General features: G+C 43.9%; 1 protein-coding gene across 1 annotated transcript; it reads left to right on the top strand.

Annotated features, from left to right (window-relative positions):
- Nucleotides 1–2,302: 2,302 nt before the first annotated feature.
- Nucleotides 2,303–3,622, top strand: kcnf1b (potassium voltage-gated channel, subfamily F, member 1b; the record flags this gene model as incomplete). The annotated part of the gene is made up of 1 exon (XM_079287264.1): nucleotides 2,303–3,622. The coding sequence occupies one exon, from the start codon at nucleotides 2,303–2,305 to the stop codon at nucleotides 3,620–3,622; it is 1,320 nt and encodes a 439-aa protein (XP_079143390.1).
- Nucleotides 3,623–19,224: the final 15,602 nt, after the last annotated feature.

Below are 19,224 nucleotides of genomic sequence, written 5' to 3'. Positions count from 1 at the left end.
CAGCCCGCAAAGAGAGAACACAATGACCAAGGAATGAGGGCTCTGTGGACCAGTCAACAGAAAGAAATAAAACACATCCAGGGTCCTTCCGTGAATATCTTGGTTTTCAACATGCCTCATGAGCCAGAAACAACTGTGGAGCTTCCCTTGGACAGCAGTGTACATAATCTTGTCAGATGAGCAGCGCATGGATTTGGGTCTTCTTCACCACATTTTCAGCTGCACGTGGGCTACACTTTGTGACTGTGGAACCATTCTGACCTGCGAGAACATGGACTGTAAATGTTTTCGTGATTAGTGGCGGGGTTACCACAAGTAACCATGGGTGTCGCCAACTCAACCAGCTCTGAAATCTTAAGGATTTAAATATAACATAATGTATCAAAGTAACTTGTACTGAAGAAGATTTCATGATATCATGTGATCATAAATAGCCTATATACTGACGCATCAGAGCGTACGTAGCGTTTGACTCTTGTCAAGCTAGTTTTAAAGGGAACTCCACCAATTTTACACATCAGAGTCTGTTTACAGGTTTTGGGGAGTACAACAGAGTTCTGCAGGGATGATGCAATTTTGGAAGCCAACCCAGAAGTTGGCTGGGTTTTGGATTATTGCAAGAAATAAGCTCTGTGGAAAACAAACGTTGGTGATATTCACACATTTTGTTCCGCCAGATAATTTTCACAAATGAACACCACTTTTATGATTTTTGATGAGTGAATGCAATCAGCAGAAGCACAAAGCTAACATTAGGCTGTAAACAAACTACACACTGGCAGCAAGAATACACAACAAGGCTGTGAAAGCGGACTGGCAGGCGTGATGCCGTTTTGTAGTCTCATTTAGCCACTTGTTAGCAACCATCTTTTTTGAGACACTTACAAGCTTCCAAATTCATGTGAGGGGTATTTACTGATCAATTTTATGTTCAAATATATTAAGCTTGAGTTAACCACAGACCTTATTTCAGACATATAACCAAAAAGCCATTTAAAAAACCTATTGAGAAGAGGAAGTGCAAATAATGCTGACTCATTTCCTACTTTTAGGACTCATTCCTGCAGCACTCTGTTGCAGATGTGAAAGCATTTGAATGAAGCTGTATGGCTCCACGGGAGGGGTGGAAAGTCTGATACATTGCCTCAAGTGATGTCACTCGAGTCAGCATCGGTTGGGGCTAAACACTACAAGTTGGAAAATGAAAGAAGAAAAATGTGGAGGTGCATTAGAAAGAAGTGAGCTTACTAGCTGCTACTAGCATAACACATTTCCGACCAAACTGGTCAGTTGCATTGTGGGTATTTGTGGGAAGGAATAAATGTGTGGAATAAAATTAATGAAAAAAATTTGCTCTGGTTCTGCTGCATCAATTTCGAAACATTATCGAAACACATGTCCATCAGAGTGTAAAGCTAAATCTGTGGAGTGCTCTTACACATAGCTCGGTGGTTTAGTCCAGTGGTCCCCGACCCACAGCTTCAGACCCTCCTTCAAAGGGTCCCAAGATAAATCGGAGAGGTCGCAAGGTGATTGATGAGGTAGGACTTTGCTGGACACAATTTGACCTGAAACATGACGAGTCCCAACTACACCCCTTGTTTGTGTCATGGGCTAACAAGACAAAACTTGTACTGTACTTTATTTGTACTTTAGTATGTACTTACTACTCTCCACCACTGAATGCTATTCAGCACATGATCACCAGAGTGCACTATCTCTGCTCTGAGCAGCGACCATTTTCCACAGCATTCCCTCTGTCATGAATGCTATTTGATCAATCAAAATGTTTGACGCTGGAAGATTTCCTTTGAATATTACAAGGTCAATTTTAGTAATGAGTGTATGTACTCGCTATGATGCAAACATGTGTTTACCGTCTAGCTTTAGAGACAATAGGGCTTTAACCACTGTGGGGAAGGATTCGAGTTTGTCTATTATGGGGTAATTAATGCTGCTCTTTTAAGTGTTAACTCAGTTGTCTTTGCAAACCAAACAAGCCACATATTGCATCACCCAGGCATGAGAAAGACCTGTTCCCTCTCTTTTACTCTGTGTGTGTGTGTGTGTTTGTATGTGTGAGAATGAGAGAGGGAGAGAGAGAAAGCGAGAGAGAGAAAGTGAGAGAGAGCGAGAGAGGTGGGAAGTGTTGGGGAAAGCTGGCCGCTCAAGCTGTGCCATTCCGCGCATTGAACCGTCTGAGCAGCAAACATTTACGCACCGAAATAATGGAATCCCCCTCTGGTTAGCGCGCTTTAACATTACAGGCTACATATTTCATTCTGTCAAACATCTGAGTAAAATGTGGACAGTTCCGAAGCCAAAGTACAGAACTGGTTTGTGCGCCGAGGGGGAGGTCGCTGTGAACATTGGCGGAGTCCGTGTGGTGCTTTTCGGGGATGTTTTGAACCGCTACCCGGACAGCAGACTGGCGGAGCTGTTGAACTGCTCAACTCAGAATCATGAAGTCATATCCTCGCTCTGCGACGACTTCGACCCGGGCAGAAAAGAGTTTTACTTCGACCGAGATCCCGATGCCTTCAAGTGCATCATCGATGTGTACTACTTCGACGAAATCCACATCAAATCCGGCATTTGCCCCATCTGCTTCATGAAGGAGATGGAGTTCTGGAAAATCGACCAGGATGTTTTAGACGAGTGCTGTAAAAGCTACCTGAGCGAGAAGGAGGAGGAGCTGACAGAGATTGCAAACAAAGTAAAAGTGATTCTGGAGGACCTGGAGGTAGATCGGTGCATCACGCGCGCCCAGCGGTGCCAGAGGTTCCTGTGGAAGCTGATGGAGAAGCCGGATTCCTCGCGGCCGGCGCGCGTCATTACCATCGCGTCCTTCCTCTCGGTCCTGGTCTCGGCGGTGGTGATGTGCATGGGGACCATCCCGGAGCTCCAGGTGGCGGACGCCGAGGGGAAGCTGGTGGAGCACCCGATCCTGGAGGCGATCGAGACCGCGTGCATGTCGTGGTTCACCGCGGAGTACCTGCTGCGTCTCGCCTCCTCTCCGAACAAGCTGCACTTCGCGTTTTCCTTCATGAACGTCGTCGACTTCATGGCCATCGTGCCTTTCTACGTGGTCCTATCCCTCACCTACCTCAGCACCACGTCCATGATGGAGTTGACCAACGTTCAGCAGGCTGTGCAGGCGCTCCGCATCTTGCGCATCGCGCGCATTTTCAAGCTGGCGCGCCACTCCTCCGGGCTGCAGACCCTGACCTACGCGCTCAAAAATAGTCTGAAAGAGCTGGGCTTGCTCCTCATGTACATGGGCATAGGCATCTTCGTGTTCTCGGCGCTGGCCTACACCTTGGAGCAAAGCCACCCAGAGACGCTTTTCAGGAGCATCCCGCATTCTTTCTGGTGGGCCATCATCACCATGACCACGGTGGGCTACGGGGACATCTACCCCAAGACCACGCTCGGCAAGTGCAACGCGGCCGTGAGCTTCCTGTGCGGGGTGATAGCCATTGCCTTGCCCATCCACCCCATCATCAACAACTTCGTAGTGTTCTACAACAAGCAGAAAGTGCTGGAGACCGCGGCGAAGCACCAGGTGGAGCTGATGGAGCTGAAGTCGGGCAGGGACGCGCGCAGGAAAAGCAGCGATTGAGATGAGAGCGCGGACGCACCAGCAGTGTGAGAATCCAGTCCGAGTCCAGTGACTTTTACAAGAGCTTTTGCTGCGAATTCATTCCTCAGGAAGAAATGAATCCCAAACATATAAAGCCAAAGTTAATTCATACAATTCGGACCTTGCCATTAAGACAATGAGACATGTTCTATGGTCACATTGGGACAGCTCCATGCAGTGACTCCAGTTAGCATGTTGTCTCCACACAGCCGTGTCGTTTCTGTTGCTTGGTTGAATGTGTCACGTGCCGCTTGTTCCACGGTGCGGTCATTTCCTTTCCTAACTCGCTGTTGTGAAGGCTGTTGTTATCATTGAATTAAAGGCTCATGTGCATGGACACACACTTGTGCACAGATAATCATTACAGCGTCACATTTAACCTGATAACTGAGGTGAAACAAGTTCCCCCCGATTTAAAAAATAACAACAGAATGAAGGAGAAGTTTTTTAGGATATATTGGATCAGTGTGGGTGGATTCATAGCTGCTATCATTTTAAGGAATGCAATAAATTAGATCAGCTAAAATATGACTAAAGCCGAGTCATATGTTGCAGCCCACAGAAAAATGCATCTCTTTAATTGTATTGTGCTAAAAGTGATTGTCGACGAATGTCTCCTGCTCATAGTTTGTGTTGTTGCCGTTTGTGTCTGGCTGACCCCATTGATCAGATGTGATTATTAATTCCCTCGGGACCATATACTGAACGGGCCCAGGGGCCCAAAGTGTGAGGGGCTCCCCTGGCCTTCACCTGCAAAATGTCATGTCAAAGAGACTATTTTACATTTTGAACCAGGGAGACTCAAATGACCACAAAGATGACATAAAATGACTACAAAGAGATACAAAACAGCAGCAAATGGACACTAAGCAAGTACAAAGAGACTCAAAATGATCACAAAACAACTATGCTATGCTAAACGACTACAGATAGACTAAAATAATTACAAAGCGAAACAAAACAACTACAAAAACACACAAAATGACGACAAAAAGATCAAAACAACTTCAAAGTCCGCCCATGGTTTGAACAGAAATTCAAAAAAGCAATCTTTTAAAGAATGAGAACATGGTGGGCTGTCGTACCATCTCAAAAGTGAAAGGATATTTGTTAGTTGTGGTTTCTCATTTGTTAATATTTAGTCCAGGAGACATCTAACCCAACCTGACACCAACATACTGAACAGCTGCTGACAATGACCTCCACTTCCCAGAGATGGGAACAAATATTCTGTTCCAGTATTTTTGCTGAGGTCCAAAGGTAGAGTGTGTGTCTTCTGAATGTCCCATCCATGTCAGCGTGCTTTAGAACATAAAACAACGTATCTATGAAATCAAACTATGTGAGTCTAAGCCATGCAACATCTTCACAAATTGCATTTTCAAATCTTTTTTAATGAAAAGATACAGATTGAGTGTTGGGGTCGTTCAAAACTGCATACAGAAGAGAAGGAGCACTTTGTGTTGAAAAGGCATTCACTTGTCAAAAGAGTGCTGATGGGACACCTGTTTGAAATAAAATGATGATTTAATTTCGTTTTCTGAAGATCATTTTTGATGTAAAAGATTCCGATATGACCACTGATTCTGGGTAATTAAATCCATAACAGTGCATCATAACCTCATATCATTTGTGTTTCATAATTTGTAAAGTAACTAAAACTGAAATGAACGAGTAAAAAGTGCAATATTCACAGAGGATAAAGTTGCATAAAATGGAAAGTAAAAGTACCTCAAACTTGTACTTGAGGTACAGCACTTGAGTCAACGTTCCACTGGAGTAAAACTAAATGTGCGTGCAAGAGGCCACGGCTTTCTGTAAGTTCACTGGCGTTGAAAGAAGTGTCTGCCTGTGTTTCTTCCTGCTCACTGAGCTGCCTCTCCAATGTGCCACAGTGCTGTATTGTGTCTTCCTGCAGCCATCCTGTATGAAAAACGATTCTATTCCGCTAAGAAGAGGTCAACCTTTGCTGTATGAGCCAACGTCACCGTTGACCCCTGCGAAATGTGTCTGTGTGCGGAAGCAGATTTTACAAGTGGTCGGCGTGGAGGTTTCTGTGTTCATGAGCTCCTGTGCATCGCGTGTGATGCGATCCGAGGCGGTGTTCTGTGACAAACGGCCGTCCCCGGCGGGGGAACACTTCAAAGTAAAGGCTGCAGGCCCCCACACACTCCACGCTCACAAACCCTCCCTCCCTCCCTCCCTCTCTCCCTCCCTCTCTCCTCCAACCAACGCCTCACCCTGCTGCCTCCTTGCCACCTCCCCTTGTTCGGGCTCAGATATGAGCAGCTCTCATCTCCTCTGGCTGAGCGAGTCATGTTTTCAGGGTATGTGTAGATGCAAATACTTTGTGTGTTGCACTCTGAGAAGGGGGGGAAAAGAGAAGGATCGTTCATCAACACCGAAGTGACGACATTAGAGATTCATGCGAGGATGGAGGGACACTAACTGACATTGACTTTGACCAAATATAGTACTCAATACCTTATGCATCAGCGACCATTGCGGATGAGTCAGTCTCTCCTTCTGCGTGGCTCGGACACACACACAGGTTGAATCCGTATGATGCTGATCGCAGTGCGAGACAACTTAAAAAAACATGCATCTGAACATTCATGCTGCTTCTGATACAACGTCTTTCTCTCCGTTGCGACCTGTAAACGAACAGCATCAAGGACGCAGGAACATCCTCGTCGGTACCGGCTTCCTCCAGAGCGCTTTGATGCTTCACAAGAGAGGTCTCCCACGATGCCCACAGTCCCAGAGAGCGCAATGGTCCGGAGGAGGATTTGATGGTGAATAGGATTCGATCGATGAACGATTTAATCCCGACAATTAGTTCTTTATCTGAATGAGTTCCCACTGCTCGTGAAGCAACGTAGCAGCGTGGGCGAGGGCATGGGGGGGGGGGGGGGGGTTAGCCTTTACAGGCTTTTCTTTCTTGAGACTTGAGCGGCTCTTGCATGCAATAACAGCACGTGATCAACGTGAAAGCACAAACAAATTTAATCAAATTCAATAAGTAGAGTTTTCCAATCAGATTTTTAAAAATGCAAAACCAACCAAAGATTGTCACAGTTTAAAAAGGCCGTTTCAAAAAACGAAGTATTTTGTAATTTGTATTCTCTTTGTTCCATTCATAGTTCACGTTTGGATGTAAATGACTGACAGGCTCAAAGGGACGAGTTATACTGAAGCTCCTGAGAGTGTGGTCCGTAGTGAGAGTCCATGCAGGCAGATGGGTGTGTTGTCTTCATGGAAGCCTGCGGACAACAGAGGTTATGTACTTCATGGTGACATTCAGCTGGCAAAGGGCTTAGAGTTTAACAAAACAACACTTGCTTTGATTGAAGGAAGTCATATCGTTTGGTTATTTATGATCAAATAGACTACAGCACAAAGGAGAAGAACATGTATATTTTGAAAAAGGAGGTAAAATGGAGGGGATGGAGCACATGCATCCTCATCCGCATGCATCCTCACTTTACTACATCACCAACTAACGGACAGATAACTTTACTTCTAAAACGAAACAGTTTGGTCACACATGCACAAGATGGAGGTGGAGGTAACGAGCCATAACAACTGTGTTAAGGGGGCGACGTGCTGGAGTTGTTTCCCCAAAGTGGCCAAAAAATCAGCTAATGCAGGTTTAAGCGAACTATGAGGATACTTGCAACCTCCTGGCCTACGGAGACCGAACACCTTCTGCTTAGGGCCCCAAAAACAGTTGGGCCAGTCCTATAGGTTGAAAGGTCAGCTGGGCCAACATGCAATCTGAGTTTACTTACTGGCCAGAGTGTCTTTCACCTTCAGGGGAATAAAACAAAGACCTATTACATTATGCAATTTGAACATGTGTGTGCGCAACAGATGGTGCAAACCAACGACATTTAAAGCATCTGTCAGACAAACCGATTGCACCCAAAACAGAACCAAAACACCCTTATACCCTTCATGCATCATATCCCACTCCGCTTTTTCTTTCTCACTCTCAAAAAAACAAACATTCTCTCTTACCAGCACTGGTCTTCTGTTGTCATGGCTCCAGTCTTTAAATAACAGTCTCACTCTCGTTATTCTGGCGAAAACACCTTTTGCTTCTCGGCTGGACTCCCACGTTAAATGCACTCCGCTCCGTTCATTGTCATAGAGTTAATAGAGCAACAGGGTGTCTCTTTTCAAATCGTATGCACGTCAGAGGAATGAATCATTACAGATATGTTGAGGGGATGCAGGGTTGTACGTTGGAAGCAGGGAGGGAGTTGAATGACTTAAAATCAGATCAAGTCCATGTAATAAGATTCCATCCATTGGTGGTGTATCAAGCTTGTTACTGGGGTCGGATTACAACATGCAGAACAACACCTACAGTATTTCACGCTCGCATTCAAATTATCATCAGTAATTTAAATCACTGAGTCAGCGCAACCCTTCCACGGCCAATGAGCGAACACGGGATCCGGGGTGGTGGGTGGTGGCGGTGCTTTGCATGTAAAACGTGAATCTGCGACATTTCATGAGCTCTTTTTCTAGCATGCAATACATGGCTTGATATTTGGCTCTTGATGTGGAAGACAAAGTGTTGAAAAACCACAGGTGAGCTGAAAAAGTTAAGATGTGATGGAACAGCGTCCTCAGTCGTCTCGTTGGCTGAATTAATGATTTTTTATTTAATTTATTTGAAAACGCATCCAGACCCGTTTAAGCCTTAATTCAGCCCTGCTGCTTCTTTGATTATGTCCGACCGCACGTTAAGTTGCAATGTATCCTCAAACAAGGGTTCATATAATATCTTATGAAAAGTTACTCCTCATCTTTTGTGTGTTTTCCAACGAAAGTCCAGCAGCACGTGTCAATTTCTGCTCGTTTAGGTGCGTATACGTTCCTTTGAAAATAAACGTACGTCTTCACAGGAAACAACTCGGTTAGCTTTCGGCAACAGAACTACTTAGCGGTTTATGAATAGATCGTGGTTTGGGTTAAATAACTACAGAAGCACGCAAGTTACGTGAGAAATGAAACAGCGGTGGTGTCACACGAGGAATGAACAGCGGATGAACAGTCTCGTGGGTAAAAGATCAGCGTTCAATGGACCCATCCACCTCCACTCTGCCCCGTCCTTGGGCCTGTGGCCTTTCCCGGTCTTTACACTTCCTCGTTCATGATTACGTGGAAAGCACACAAAATAATTTCGGCGGATACAAATTATTATTATTTTTTGTAGGTATAGCTACAAATGCTGGATGAGACCAGCCTGTATGTTGGGACACCGATTTGCGTTTTGAAGCATTCGCCACATATTCACAATTAATTGTGAACGAAAAATCATCAATGAAAGTTTTAAATAAGGAGGTGTGGTAACAATACAATGTGGTTGTACAATGTTTAACCATTTTTTGCCTCAGTACAAAGAAAACAGAAGTTACATTTACATTATTTCTCAACAAAACATCAGGTGTTTATCTTTGAGGTCGAACAAAGGTGTGTTCTGTGGAACATTTGCATCTCCGGATCTTTGAAAAACCAGAGCACTGCACACTTTTACATCCATGTTTACTAGCTTGGCATCCTTTTCCCTCCATTTTTCTGCCGCATTGCTACTTTTCTTATCACATTGTGTGGATCAGTGGAGTAGCGTGAAGCCATTGGCAGGAATGTGAATCACCATGGCATGCATAGGCCCACTCATCAAAACACTGCTCAATAGCACTATTAGTGGTCAAAAACTCCACATGGCGCCTTTAAGTTGAAGCAGACAAGTTTATTAAGAAATTGCCCGCGCCAAATGTTGCCAAATGTTGCCAAATTACATTTTGATCAATTGTCTTTTGAGGAAATGAGTGTCGAGCTGAAATGATTTAGCAGGGTGTAATTTAAGATCTGGGTTTTATTTGTGTAAAACTCATCAAGTTGTGATTTTACTGATGGTGGATTACTTGTGGGGTGACTCAAGCTGTTCATTTATTTCTGGCAGTGTCTTTGGGGAAAACACTGAGCATAATCCTGTTATTTCTGTGGCCTGAAATGCATAAAGCACAAAACTTGTCTCACTTTATGCAGACATGGTGCGGTGGACTTCTGTTACTGTGACATCGCTCCCTCTCTGACTTTGGAATTGAATGCGATGGCTCCCTCTTGTTAGGTGTCACCCCTCTTGGCTTTTGTTTATTGAGAGGTTGTTTATTGAAAAGCACAGCATTTTATCGGGGGTGAACTTTACTTTGCTTCAACAAATCTCAGCTCAAATTGAGTTGAACAGTTGGTGGATGGAGTGAGAAACACTTTGGTGACGTTGCTTTAGATTTAGCAGTCCTCCTGAAAGAGGAATGATTGATCTGGAGAATGAATCCTTAAAAGCAGCAGGACGGTGACCTTTCTTCAGTCTGCTGGTCTGATGCGGGAGAGCACTCAGCCTGGCCCGCTCAATGATTCCCCCCCCCACACTTGCTCACAGCTGGTAACCCCGTCTAGGTTTTAAGGCAGCTCGCCTCTTTCACAGAATGTGTTTTAAAACTGCCAACGCTGTGAGACTCTCAGTATGTCCTGTTTTATTTTAGTAACTTCAAATCCTGTTCTAAATGTATTTGTTTTTAAAATGATATACATGTTTATAAAAGCAATCCTTTAGTCATGTAGAAGAGCAGAGTATTGATAGCGCCTTGTAGTAATATCTGAAAGATACAGATCTAGCTGAAGGCCATCGGAGTTCTCCGACACGCTTGGAAAGGGTGAGCGAAGAGGTATGTTGCAATCTGCAACCTCAGCACTAGATGCCACTACATCTCACACACAGTTCCTTTGAGCTAACAGTGGTGGCATCCGAAAATGAGACCGTTTATTATCCCCGAAGAAATGACGATTCTTGAGAAAACCCAACTCAGGATCATGTGTTCACAGCTCAACTATTTTGGGCTGCACGCCTTTTCAAATATCGTTGAGGACATGAGGGAAACTCAATCATATGGAACTAGCTTCCCATTCACATCCATTTCTTTCTTGCAAATTGCTCTTTAAAATGTCACCGGCTTCAGAGCTGCAACATCTTTCCTTAAGGGAGGGATGGGAATGTTTTCGTCCATAGTGTACTCCTGGCCATATCTACGTACATTGCTGCATTTGCTGCTCCACAAACACCGAAATGTAAAGCTGATTGGGAAGAGTACTTTCAATATCACATCTACTTACATTAAAACCATATTGGGTGCTGTCCTCTGCACCCTTATTTATTAATTATTCATTTTTGCAGCTACTTGTATTCGATGAAGGCAGGATCAGCAGGAAGCTGATGAATTAGTGTGTATTGCATGTCGTAGGAAAGAGAATGCAAAATAGATACACTTTTTGGTTCTTTTCATAAAATAATTTGAAGTAATATTAAAATGCTCAAACAGTTGATTTGTAATTCAAATGCTCATTGAATACTGAACAATCATTTATTTTACTTTCAGCAGAGTATTTATACGCTCTGGCAATTACTTTTGTGGTACTGAAACACAGAGCTGCAGAGTCAGGTGATAATTGTCAGTTCATCTGGTGATCCCTGGTGATCCCTTTCACACATACAGCTGTCACTTGACCAACAATGTAAGATATTTATCAATGCAGCTGGAAAGATCCACTTTTCATTCCATCATTCAAACTCAAACAGTATTTAAAAATGTCTGCGTAGGAGATGTTACATCCAACGCGACTGTAACTGAGGGCAGAAGGTGAAAACATTTAGAATGCAGAAGATCCTCCAAATCAAGGAAAGGATCCTCCCTCTGTCTTTGATGCAGAAACACCACTTGTGACATTCTTGAACTTTAAGAATTTTTGAAGAATAGTTTGGTTCAGCTCAAAAAGTTGCAATCCATCTGTGGTGAGAGTTAATCCGTCTCAGCACTACTTGGGGAAGCATGTGGACTTGCTGTAACAGGTCGCAGTTGGAAAACTCTGGAAACTGATGACTGCGCTGTAAACTCTGTGACACGCTTAGCTTCTGATGCACTGCAGCAGCGCTGGGTTCCCCATCAAACATGCAATGAAAGCTAAAGAAACAGCTGAATTTGCTTACAACTATTACCATAAATGCATTCTAAGCAGTTATATCAATTCTAGTAAGTTATGGTTTGAAGAAGCAATGTGGCAGGTAAGTGTAAAAATAATGGTTTCCTCGACAAATATTAGTATCGCTGAACTGCTGCGGCTTGGTTGTTGGACATTCTCGTCTTCCACACTTTTTTCAATCCCCTCACATTATCATAGCACCTTTACTCATAATGTGTTAATCTCTTCATAGTTGTGCAACAAACACACAAACAGGGCAATCTGTGGACTGAAAATGTCCCCATTACAAATAAATCCCAGGCAACCTTTCATCTGAAGGGAGGAGGAGCAGCAGGTGTCCAAAATTCAGCATGAATGAGGAGGACAACCCTAAATTATTCATGTGCTGACCAGCTTTTCATTAATCTCTGAGGACTAGAAAGTGCTTCACCTCTGCATGAGTTAATAATAGCTCCTTCAAAAAAGTAAAAGGATGGAAGGGAGTCCAAAGTGCTGAGGCTCGGAGAGATACAAGTCAGCGAGTACCCTTAACCTTAAGGCACTGGGCATGGGAGGATCAGGAGATGATGGGCCTATGGGGCAATTCATTCAAAAACTCAATTCTCAAAATTTCATTTCAATAAATTTCTTCACAGAACAATTCAGACACATAAATCAACAACTAACCAAATATTCTGAAACTAAATAAATATACACACACAGCCTGACAAGGAAAAAGTGGTAACAAATTATGAAACAAAATCTACTTATGCATTTATTTACGTCAATTAAAACATTGTTTTTGATTCAGTAAAAAAGAAATGGTCTGCTATCCCTATAATGAATTATATATAATATGTATTGTATATTCGCATACACACCACAATTGAGCGTCGGTGCCAGACGGTGCATTGACCAAGCTGCTGTATTTGATGCATTGTCAGCGAGAACGGGTTGGAGGAGCAGAGGAGCTTCATATAGAAGTGGTTGGTGTCTGTCGCAGTGCAGACACCATCCTATCAACGTGTTTCATCTCACAGACATTACCGGCGATGTGAATTGGAGGCATACACATGGAAGTCATCTTCCAACCATATCATGTCATTACACACATGATTACCATTGTAGTATCTCTCCTTACATAAGTGGATGTCGAAGTGACCTTGGCATGGTGGCTCCATTGGTAAAGAAAAAAAAATAAATCACACTAAATAATTTAGGACACTTTGTGTCTCCAGTCATCATCCAGTATGACGATCTCAGTCACTGCCACACAAGCTTCTTTTTTCCTCCTGTGCTTAGAGACAGATCATATAAAACCGGGACAACAACAACAGAGGCTGCTCTGTGTTCTCATGCTGTGAGGAAACAGGTGTTCTTTACAGATGTGAGCCAAAGATGACGGTGTTTCTGCAATTGTTCGGGTTCGTCTTTCCAGAGTCAATGTTTGGTTTGTCTGTTGTGGGCTACTGCAGAAATACGGCGGAGCAACATGGCGGACTCCGTGAAGAAGACCTGCTTCCTATGTAGATATGAGGGGCTCATTCTAAGCTAACGAAAACACAGCAATGCTTAGTTTCAGGTAATTATACACGAAGGAGAATAAAATGAGAAAATCATGTTCCATTACTGCTAATAGATCCTCTCAAAGCTTCCACACTGGACCTTTGAAGCTGCTCCAATCTGTATTTCCATATTGACAACCGACCAAAGCAGGAGGCCCATGTGTAATGTGAAAAGCAATGCTCGAAGCAACAGACCCACAGAGAATTTTTACCCGAGTCGGAAACACTCAATGTGTAAATGATAGGGGTGTAACGGTACGCGTATTCGCATTGAACCGTTCGGTACGAGGCGCACGGTTCGGTACGCATGACGAACCGAATACGTTAGAATTTAAAAAAAAGTTTTTATTTTTATTTTTTTAAAACCTTTATTGAACCAGGTAGTCCCATTGAGATTAAAAATCTCTTTTGCAAGATGTAAGTAACAATACAAGATGTAAGCAAGATGTAAGTAACAATACTACATAACATGAAGGAGCAGGTTTTGTTTTTTATGCTGATGTGTTGCTAAGAAGACACCCCAGAAGATGAGTCACTCAGGTATAGTTCCATCATTGTTCAAAGTCAAAGAATAACTTCATGATGTTAGTTGTAATGAATAAATATATTTAAAAATCAAGTACATTTCTCTGGCATTTATAGTTTTCTACTGTACCGAAACGTACCGAACCGTGGCTCCACTGTATCGTACCCAACCCAACCGTGAGTTTTGTGAACCGTTACACTCCTAATAAATAAGCAACCATTTTTTACTTGTTGTTTTACGATTTGTAAATGCTTCAGGATGCATTTCAAAAGCAAATTAAATAAAAAGTTTTTTCTCTCCTCCTGCAGTTCACCATTAAAGTGAAGGACAGGAAGGACCATACCCGATCCTTTCATTACACAGTGCTCAGAAAAAACAACTCCAGAGAATAGCTGTTACGGTGTGACACCAACTTGCTGTTAACCAAATGCAAACTCATGTTCCCTCTAATTCAATTGTAAATCCCGCCCGCACAGAACAGGAGAGAATACTGCCGGGCGAAAGTGAGAAGTGAGCCTATCATTTGAGAAATCTCTTCCACGATCGGCGCTGGCTTTAAATACCTCTGTTTAATTGCTGTGTCATGACAGGATGATTACCACTGTCATTCCACCCATTCAAGGGGACTAACAGGCCTGCAGACTACCTTACATGTTTGGCTTGGTTCTGCAGGGAATTGTGGTAGTTGGTTGGCTGCAGAACGATGGGAAAATAAAAGACAGCACAAGAGTCTGCGAGGCATTTGAAGAACAGTGGGTAAGAACATTGAAGAAGGAAGCGGTGTCCTGCTTCAAAGCTCTTAAAGCTCTTCTATTCGATTGACACTTGTTTGTTTGTGCTAATGTCCTCCTCACACCTTGGAAGACCACGGCGACACGATCCTCGTGCCAGACATGTGATGGTTTTCACCAGGTTTCAGGATTGCGTTCAGATCATAACGCCTTCTGTGCATCTGTGAAGAGGCACTCCTCAGCTTTACTGTGATGGTTGCCATTATGAAAAATTAAGTTAAGTCATTCTAACTTAACACTGGACTTGTGGTGCTCAAAGCGCCCAAAATAAATACATTAGAAAAACTCAACAGCAGCATTGCTCTTTCCAGAAATCATGACCTGGCTCCTCAAGATAATCCACCGGCCTTGTTGTGAGCCCTTGTTCGAAGCTATTTTACCTCATCACCACGGAGACCAATGTATTGGAGAGAAGGCAGACATCTCCAGGGCCGATATCTCCAAAACTAGGCAACTCACACCCAAACTATTTGGATGGATAAATACCAGTACATGTAAGAGGAAAGCCTTATTTTACATTTGGGAGTTTTGAGGTTTAAAGGCTCTCCCTTTATGACAAGTCTTCAATTATATTCTTTTAAGTGATTCTGTCTTGAATGAATACACTGATGCAGTTGCCATGGGTTGTGTTAAGAACCTCTGCACACATTTTAAATGCAGTGTGTAAAGCCTGCATTTAAAATGTGATTGCTAACGTGTGGTGACAGTCTGCATGAGCTCATATCAACATCAGCTGTCCTGCTTTCACAACTCTGAGATATGCAGAAACAAAAAAAGAGTTAAAGCGTGCAGGGCGCCTGGATTTATGGGGAAAAAGCTAAAAGAAACATACGAAATAAATGCAAACGCAAAAGCAGGGTTAAACGTCATGAGATTCACATGGACTGAAGAAATCAGCATGTTTCACAGAAGTCTCGGCTGGCTGAGATTTCATGCTCTTGTCAAGCCGAAGTGATCAGTGGAGCTGGATGCACTTCAGGCCCTGAAAGGAGAGTGAATCAGAATCTCTTTTATGGACCAAGTACATGTGCACGCATAAGGATGTACTTACAGGGAATCAAATGAACAGCTCAGGGCAAGGACAAGAAAGTGGAAATACAAAGTTAAAGAATAGACAGGACTGGTGTGCACTCAAGTAGTGTGTATAAATATATTTATGATATAAATACATGTACAAAGCACCACTGACCAACAACAAAATAAGAAATAAGGCGCATGAAAGTTAATTGTCACATTTTGGTTGCCTAAGAGTGTCTTATTCAGCGTTTGGTTGTTCTTAGCTCCACCCTCTCGTGTCACTTCTGATTGCAGAAAACCAAGATGGCGACGGCCAAAATGACAAACTCAAGGCTTCAAAGCGACAGTCGACAAACCAATGGGTGATGTCATGGTGACTACGTCCACTTCTTATATACAGTCTATGGTAATACAAATAAATATGAAAGTTCAAGGTTCTCTGTAGAATCAATGTTTGGTTTGTCTGTTCGGGCTACTGCAGACACACGGGCAACATGGCGGCGGACTCCGTGAACAAGACATACAGCTTGTTGTGCAGCCTGCAAGTGTTTGAAAAATGAATTCTTGAAGGTTTTTAAAAAATGACACACACACACCACCATTTATTTTGTTTGTGAAAACTGCATCGAATTGCAGATGAATTGTTTTGCTTATTCGGTTAAAGGATCCTTTTGAGCTCGTTGAATTACTGTGTTTCACAGCAACCAGATTTCTGGTGGAGAAACTGCACATTGCAAACAGCAGTACAGTAGCCTTGTGTTGGATTGCTTCTATAGAATGAAAGAGCTTACTTGTTTGTACTGTGAAAATGTGACTTTTTTGCTTGTGTCAGAATGTTTTCAGAATTTGCCCAAATCACACACGTAATTATTTCTTTGCTGTCTGTTTGAGCATATTTGCACACAGACCCACATTCCATGTTGCTGCCCTTACAGAGTACATATTGTTGCATGCACGATGCAATCAATTGAGACTCACTACATTGCACTTTGAACTTTGATCCTCTGGCTCAGGGGTGCCCACACTTTTTCGGCTTGCGAGCTACTTTTAAAATGACCAAGTCAAAATGATCTACCTACATTAAAAATGCTGAATATCTATTTATATATATACATATACATATATTCTGTATATTTTTGGTCGGTCCCTGATGACTTGCACTGAATGGGATTGGCCAGAGTTGCATAGTCCGGACAGTAGCTGCTGGTATCCGCCTCAAGCAGACTTCAAATGATCATCAGTCATGGTGGAACGGTGTTTGGACTTAATGTTCTTCATGTATGAAAAGGCTGACTCACATAAATGAGTAGAGCCGAATAATGCAGTCAAAAAGGGATCACATTTCCTCATGTTTGGGTACTTTTCCTCTGTGAGAAAACTGTCCATGAGCCCTGGACTTCAGCTGCAGTGTCAGAATCTCATCCTCCACTCCAGACGAGTTCAGGTGAAACAATGTTGCAATTTTTGATGCGAGTGAATCAACCTCAATATCTTCCCGAAATGTGCAGCACATAAGTGTAGCAACTGGCTCGAGTAAAGCAAAGTCTGGAAAGCGTTTGTCAAACCCTGACAGACACTTGTCAATCTGCTCTGTGTAGCGCGCACTGTCAAGTTACGCACACGCCTTCCGTTGCGTCTCCAGTTCTGACGCAAGGTTTTGGACGTTTCCCAAATCATGGCGCTGCAGATGTAGCTTCTTTAGTGGAAATAAATTGGAAGGCTGACTAATTAGCTCGCCGGAGTTTTGCAGTAGCTCGCGCGGTTGACCGCGCATACGTGGTGACCCGTGTGTTCGAAAATCAAGTGGCAAATGCCATGAGGACGTCTAACTTTTTTTGAATGGCATGCGATCTACTCGCACTACCTCCGCGATCGACCGGTCGATCGCGATCGACGTATTGGGCACCCCTGCTCTGGCTCATATATCCGCTATGCAGAGGATTGTGGGTCCAAATAGCTAGAAGAGCATGCTGGTCTGCATACTGGATTCAGGCCTTGCTTATTGAACTGGCCATCTTTAGAGACAAAAATGCGGAAAAAATCGGACAGGTAACAGGAGACAATCCAAAGAACTAAAAGAACGCTAAACACTAAGGAAAACACGAGGAGCGAGGCTGGACCGCAGGAAGCACGACGACCTGAATCTGAAACATGGAAACACACTTATCACCCAAAGAAACACAGGTGTGGAAGAAAATAGTGTTGGGCTCTGATCATATGGCTTAAACATGTGCTGTGGACAAAGACAATCGGGCCTTCACTGTTTCAAGCAAAGGTTTCATCCTGATTTGTAGTTGAGGAGAGCAAAGGAATTTCACACTCAGGTGTGAATTCCCCCCCCCCCAAATAACCATGGTAACCGCGGCAATCTCATTGGCCGAAGGCCAAGAGACCCCAGGACCCCTGTGGTTCAACCACTGTCCAACAAAACTGTCTGCAGGTTCACACCTCCTTGCTTTTTCCCGTCGACCTCGGTTGAGACAGGGAGCACACAACTCTCTCTCTTCGCCCGGACCTTCGTCCTGGACGCATGAAGACACATCGGCCTCTCCTCCCCCCCCTCCAGCACGACGGAGGCCACGAGGAAGCAACGGCCCTTCAACCCTACTCAAACCCTGACAAGCCGTTTCGCTGGATGAAACAGCCCGCGATAACGAATCTGCTTCAGCGATCAGTTCAGCGCCTTTTGCTCCTTTTTCTTTTGGTGCACACATTCCGGCGAAGGAAAGACGACAACGCCTCCCTCCTTCACCGACGATTCCCGGTAAGACGCACGGACCACGCCGTCAGCCGAAGTTAGATCACCCTCCCTGCCGCGAGGACAGATCACGTCTGCGTTTGCTCCAGAGCGAGTCACGCCACGACGGGCCGAAACAGCGCCAGCTCAAACGCCGTGCTGAGAAGCCGCCCCCCCCCCCTTCCTCTCGAAGAAAAAGGACCACTTTGCCACAAACACTTCCACGTTGCAACGAAGCATCTACAAGTAAGATTCTTGGCATTTGGGCATAGCTTAGCTTAAATTAACTTAAGTTTAATTCAGGCCATTCATGTATATGTTGATATTCCCGTGTTTTTGTGTGTTTAAGACTGTCGCGTGATATTGAGGTATTACGCAATCATTACGGAGCAGAGAAGCTCCGCTGTATTTGTGTATCAACTATGACTGTTTCTTTGGGATTATTTTCATTCATTGTCTTCCACTCCGTGTGGAAGTTCTCTTTTCATTAACTCGACTCGGTGAGTGAGCTGAGGTGCGTGGTTTATCACGGCATAAGTTACCGGCAGTTCAAAGACGACAGCGGTATATTTATGCATGATAGAACCAGCAAGCAGGCTCCCTACCACATCGCACGCCGAAGCGTGATTCACTTCGAGTTCTCGCTCCTTTTCCTCTTTCCTCCTTTCACGAAACACGCACACACACAGCTCCTAGCTCTACCCCTGGGGAACCTCGCTCAAACGAGCGCCTCACATCACGTCCTGCCCAGGCACACGTGAATTACATACAGCAGCCTAACTGCCATTTTGGTCCGCGTCACTCGACTCCGCCATCTTTGTAGTTTTTAGCTGTAGTTCTTAAGGCCCCTCCCCTTTGGCCAGCGTCACTCGACGCCGCCATCTTTGTAGTCTTTAGCGTAGCTGTAAGACTCC

The sequence above is a fragment of the Melanostigma gelatinosum genome (assembly GCF_949748355.1).
Source record: "Melanostigma gelatinosum genome assembly, chromosome: 16".
Lineage (NCBI taxonomy): Eukaryota > Metazoa > Chordata > Actinopteri > Perciformes > Zoarcidae > Melanostigma > Melanostigma gelatinosum.
The sequence above is the reverse complement of the archived record's forward strand: the minus strand, read 5'-3'. Positions and strand labels throughout refer to the sequence as shown.